At 38.0% G+C, this 5,948-nt stretch overlaps 1 protein-coding gene across 1 annotated transcript; it reads right to left on the bottom strand.

The window, feature by feature from the left end:
- Positions 1-550: 550 nt before the first annotated feature.
- On the bottom strand, positions 551-5,651 carry LOC131066213 (U-box domain-containing protein 4). The gene is made up of 3 exons (XM_058000925.2): positions 5,348-5,651; positions 3,088-4,956; positions 551-2,500 (listed from the first exon to the last, which is right to left on the bottom strand). The coding sequence occupies exons 2-3, from the start codon at positions 3,843-3,845 to the stop codon at positions 1,636-1,638; spliced, it is 1,623 nt and encodes a 540-aa protein (XP_057856908.1). The 5' UTR covers positions 3,846-4,956; positions 5,348-5,651; the 3' UTR covers positions 551-1,635.
- Positions 5,652-5,948: the final 297 nt, after the last annotated feature.

Below are 5,948 nucleotides of genomic sequence, written 5' to 3'. Positions count from 1 at the left end.
AGAGAAGACTAGCCAAACAATGGGAATAAGGACTAAATCTGACGGTCAGACCAGACCTTTAGCTAAAAGGGATTTGTTAAATAACGTTTACAAAATCCATTAGCATGTATGTTAAGCTCAAAATACTCCTGTATGCTATCTTTTTGGTTAACTTATGGGTTTATCCTCAGTTCGCTTTTTTTCTTGGTGTGTTAGAATCTAGCATTGCTGCTGTTTATTGCAGGGCAGCTTTTTGTGTCATTGTGGAACAAAACATGGAGGGAAGGCATTCAAATTTTCAAGTAGAGACTTCTGGAGTTAAAAAAGCAGACAACAACCTATTAGGAAATCTTAAAGTAAATGGGTATTTTTGGTACAGGGACACTTTTATTTACAGACTGAATGTGTCAGAGGTTTTGACTCTGTATCTTAAGGTAGTTTCTTCGTAGAAAATTTGATGTCTTGTTTGGCTGAGAGTAGATGTTAATTCTGGCAGCTTGTTATCTTTTAATGTAGGGCACCTTAAGTTCCACAAGTTTTTAAAAAATAAATAAACAACTTAATTCAAGCATTCAAATTCACCATCCATCTTCCATTTACTTTAATTATTAATATGATACATAAATACACTAAGGGATTCCATTCTTCAAAATTTGTTACTCGAAAGCATCAAGTATATCCATGCATCCGTCCATCAAGAACTTGTCAAGTTATTGCTTCTCTGGTTTCACATGACTCCTCCAAATCCGTTGTACAATCACAATAAGAACAATGGTAGAAGGAATCCACTTCAGCTGCAACAGCAATGTATGTAACCATCAAAGACAATGCACTTCTTAATGATCCGTCATCCCAATTATTTTTAGCTAAACTTTGATACCTACAATACTAAGCTCCTTATTTCCTCCCTATATGAGAATTATTCTTATCTGCATCTACTCAAGTTATCCCTCCTAAATTGTAGCCATTCCAGAAATTGTGAGACAATTCCATCTTCAGTTCAAGACCAACTCAAGTGGTTTCCTCTGGAGACAACATTGTATATTGTTGTTAAATATGTACCAAAAACCATAAGTTTCCAAATGTAGATGCTATTTCCATGGTCTCAAATGATAAATATGATAGCAAGTCCCATTGTTTGTTTCGGACTTTTCAAATGGGCTGAATGGGAAGCAGGACCTGACACAACCCACTTGGGAACTAGAAATTCCATTAAACAAGGTTGATTGGTTGATTGATGTCAGATCAATTTTGTACTTCCGTAAAACCCCCCATCCAATGGACCAAAATTAAGACAATCAGCTAAAACCCGTCACATGGATCAAATAGATGACAATCAGCTAAAGACCCCATCAATGGATCAAATAGATGAGAATCAGCTAAAACCCTTGTCACATGGATCAAATAGAAGATCTCCAGGTGAGACCTCCATCAAATGGAACAGATAGAAGATAACAAGCTCAAACCCTCATCCAGTAGATCAAATGGCAGATACCTTCACAAGCTCATGTAGCAGTTAATACCCGTTAACTCCATGGCAAATAGACTGAATATTCAAGAGACCAAGAGACATAATTCTCTCCCATAAGTGACCCTTGGCTTGGAAGTAGACATTTGAAATTAACATCTTCACTTAATAAAACCTGCAATTTTTAATTAGAAAGGAAGGCTTTTGGAGCTGGAGGTTGCTGTTAAGGACTTGAAACGGTCAGATGGAGCAAAATCTTGAGGAAGATTTGCACGCTTGATGATACGCTGCATATTATGCTGCAAACTCTGTTGAACTAGACGGTTTACAACTTTTCTCTCCTCGCTCATATGATCACCATATTCATCTTTGTTTATTGGTTCCAGGTCTGTATGCTGGCCAGATATGGGTGCAGACATGGTTGAGTTTTTTCGAATTTTATCATCTCTGAGGCACTCAAGAATTCTAGAGGCTCTCTTCTGAGCCAGTGTAGTGCCAAGAAGAGTGAGTTCTAATAGAGAAGAGACCACACCAGATTCTACCATGGTTCGTCTGTGGGACCAACTATTGTGTGCAATGATCATGAGAATGAAGGCTGCTTTCTCTTGGCATTTGGGTGCATCAACCCAATTGAGCACATCTATTAATATTGGAAAAGCATCATTTGTTTGTCCTATGGCTTTTCTCCCTTCCTCTGTGGCTGCTAAATTGCTCAAAATCCCCAGAATCTTCTCTGATACATCCATGTCATCAATTATATTCAGTAAAAACTCAACAACATTTGTATCCACAATAAGTGCTGCATTTGCGGGACAAATTGACAGATTGTAAAGAGCCCTAAGTGCATCTCTCCTTCCCTGTGTACTTCCATGCTGCATAATGTTTACCAAGAATGGTATTGCACCAGATGAACCAATAATAGGTTTATTCACATCCAGAGCTGACAAGCTTAGAAAATCAGTCACCACAGCTTCTCTAACAGACTCATTTGACCCCTGCAAAAGGGTTACCATCTTCTGAACTGCACCAGCTTTAACTATTGCTGCTTTATTTCTGCAAAATATAAATTGCATATGTTCAGATCTTATCTTCTGTTGATCTATTTTAAAGCAAACTTCAGGAAATAACATACATTTTGAAACAGACATCTAAATGGGATATTGTCCATGAATCTTACACCGTTAATACTAAAACTTTGCAAGTGCAGATATCTATCCACAGGATTGAAAACAAAAATCAACATAACATCCTAGCTAACTCAATGAATTTATAAACACTGTACGAATTTATAAATTAGGAGCTCTGATTAACATTATCAGGAGGGTGAAACTGAAAACAGACAGGTACTTCAACATTGAATTTGGGGAAATTGTTTAGTGTACTCCAACATTGAACTCTGGAATTAGTGGACACATACATTGGGGACGGGAAAATTAAAGACCTTTTATTCATGGATTCCATTATAAGGATTCCAAAATTTTCTACAATGCTTCACAACGATTGCTCTGAAAACAGATTTCGAGATTCAAATTCCTAGATTTCCATGGGAGGATCTTTAAACAAGCACTTAATGATACTCAAAAAAGCTAAGAAAAATACTCAGTGCAAATGGAAATCAGTTTCAGTGTAAGAAAGCTTACAGATCGTTGCCGATGGCAAGATTCAGAAGAGCAAATAAGGCAGAGGTTTGCACATTTGCCTCAGATGAATCTAGCATTCCAACAAGAGGAGGAATTGCACCAAGCATGGCAAGAGTAACTCGGGCATGTGCATCATCTTTTGCGAGTTTCCTGATATCAATGGCAGCCTTTTTCTGAGCAATCTCATTACCAAATTGCAGCGACTGTACAACTGTTTGAAGCTCGTTGAAGGCCCTGATCTTTCTCTCCACATGCTCAATTTCCTCCTCATCTCTGCCTATAGTTGCTTCTTCCTGGGTCACAATAGAACGCGCAGATCTGCATTCTAAGATCTTAGAATCATTTCTCAGGCTTTCCACAAGCTGTCTCCATTCAAGATCTTCAGTGGTCTTGCGACTGCTGCCCTCTTTGGGATCAAGTGCAGACATGTTCTTCAACTGTTTTCCTGTTCGTTCAACAGACTTGAGACTCTGATCCTCGTCGCGAACATCGATTTGGATGCCACCGTGACTTCCGATCTCCTTGTGACCTACATGCAGATTTTCTCCATCAAATCCGGATTTCTGCGGCTGTTTTGGAACCTCTTGAGCTGTAGTCATTGGCGAACTTCTCTTATGATGACCAGAAGAGGAACCTCCACAGCGCACGGTATCAATGAGCCTCCTTCCTAAGGTAGCTCTGCAAAATGTAAATGAGGCCTTTGCCACAGACCTGCTCCTCTCCACCATAACATTGCCATTGCTTGAACTGTTTGGCATTGTTACTTATATGGTACCACACAAAGAATTAAATCCAAACCTCCAGCTAAGACCTTAGATTTCTTGACTCAACTCTTCTTCACAAACCCAAGACTTGTGAAATTAGATAATGTTTAAGTTTGATGACTTGAAGCAAAGACAGAGTCCTGACCTGGAAGAGGTCCCTGTAGCTGATCAAACTCAATGCTGATAGAATACGATAACATTGTAGATTGGCTTTGCTGCTAAACTGTACTCCAAGCAAACATTTGTCATAGCCACAGGTCACAGTACAAATCTTCTGATCATCAAAAAGTGAGAACTATTAAGGCATCTGAAACCCATCATGATACTTCATTCAGCTGTGTCGATGATATATTCTTCTCAGGCCTGCTCAAGATTATGTGATCAGATTCTTGATCTCCAAGCTATCTGGCAGCATTGTTCTTCATTTAACCTTCAACCAGAGTCTGTAAGTGAAAATAAATAGAGAGCAGAAGCTGTATGAACTAGTCTAGTGCTTTCAAGGAAAATCAGATGTATCTTCTGCAATGTCTTCAATCTAAGGTGAACAATTAATGCCTATGATCATGTACATTGCATCTTCAGGGGCATGCAAACGTTCTGCAAACAAATGACATTAAGCACCTCTAATCAGTAATACTTTTCAGAGATATAATTTTTGCTCTCAAGCTTTCAATCTTTTCAATCCAAGCTTTCTGCTTGAACTTCAGTCCCACTTACAAGACCAAAGATGACATGTAGCCAATACCCAACGTGGCATAAACTCACCGCACCCAAATGACAAATGCATCATACACTCTACAACCTAAGAATTTACCCCCGAAATCACTCCTTGATTTCCGGATAATCAAGCCTCTGCCTCTGTCTTACTTTTCAATATGCCAGCATCTCCGTAGTCAATTTATTCCTAGATTGAAGAGAACATTGGGCATTCAAACTTACAAACTCAATCAAATCTAGCCAATCGGCTACAGTTTCTTGGAATCCAGGATACTTTCCACAATACCCAATTGAAGATCTCAAAATATACATAGATAACAAAGCACCTTATATCAATTTTGCCGCTGCACCTATTTGCATTATAAAGAGAGCCCAGCCACCATCAAATCTACAGCAAATAAACAAACAATACACTTTGTTTCAGTACCCCACATAATAACCACAGGCTCCAATAAAATTATATCCATTCACGAGGGCCTTGCAAAGAGCATTCATTCATTCATATTCTTTCATGGCACTGACACTACCATGATCACCATATCATCAGAAAATCAAATAACCACATTGGGAAAATACTAATTCTAAGAAACAACCATAATCATCAGAAAACTGATATCCTTAATCATCCGAAATCTGATATCCTTAATCATTTATGCAACCCCATTTTGAAAAAAGGAAAGAACAGAGTAATGTGATCTGATTTATACTTTCTAAGCCTTTTGATTGAGTGAAACAAATGCAGGATGAGAGGAAATTTAAGACAGGCAATGCAATCCTACCTTTGTTACAGTCCTCCGAGGTGGGTTGGGAATATAGCTTTTCTTTATGTTTTTTTCTCCTCGTGCTGCTGAACAATTGTACACTGGCTTGCTGTACTGCAGTCTGCTTTCCTGCTGTGCGTGTTTGTGTCCCTTACAATAAATACCACTCACTCATGATTCTTGCGCTCCAAAACGATTTAAATTCACTAAACCATTTGTTTATTAACTTGGAATGAAATAGATCTATATAGTAGTGATAAAAAAATGATTACAGTCATGTCTTACAAATTCGGTAGAATTGTAGAGTCAAAGTACCAAGTTTATCAGCGGTGCTCAAAAATTAACTAATCAAGATTCTTTGTTACTTCGGCAATTTTGTATTTGCAGTTCTCAATCACCATAAAGGTAAGACACCGACACAGCAGTTTTTCACATTGAAGATCAGATTTTCACAATCGTTTTAAAAATTGCGTATTAATATTTTAATCTTTAGTCTTTTGTTAAATTTTATAACTAAGCAATTGCACCTTGGTGTGCAATGGGTACGCAAAAGAGGAGTGGAAGAAGTGTGAAAAGTCAATTAACAAAAAAATTAGTGTAGTTTTGCATACATTTGTGC

This window comes from Cryptomeria japonica, chromosome 5 (assembly GCF_030272615.1).
Source record: "Cryptomeria japonica chromosome 5, Sugi_1.0, whole genome shotgun sequence".
Classification (NCBI taxonomy): Eukaryota; Viridiplantae; Streptophyta; class Pinopsida; order Cupressales; family Cupressaceae; genus Cryptomeria; species Cryptomeria japonica.
This window is presented reverse-complemented; position numbering and strand designations above follow the sequence as displayed.

Excerpts from the sequence above, each read along its gene's own strand:
- LOC131066213 (XM_058000925.2), bottom strand. The coding sequence starts at position 3,845 with ATGCCAAACAGTTCAAGCAATGGCAATGTTATGGTGGAGAGGAGCAGG. Across the intron at positions 2,501-3,087 it reads CTTGCCATCGGCAACGATCT|AAATAAAGCAGCAATAGTTA; the intron begins GTAAGCTTTCTT and ends TATATTTTGCAG.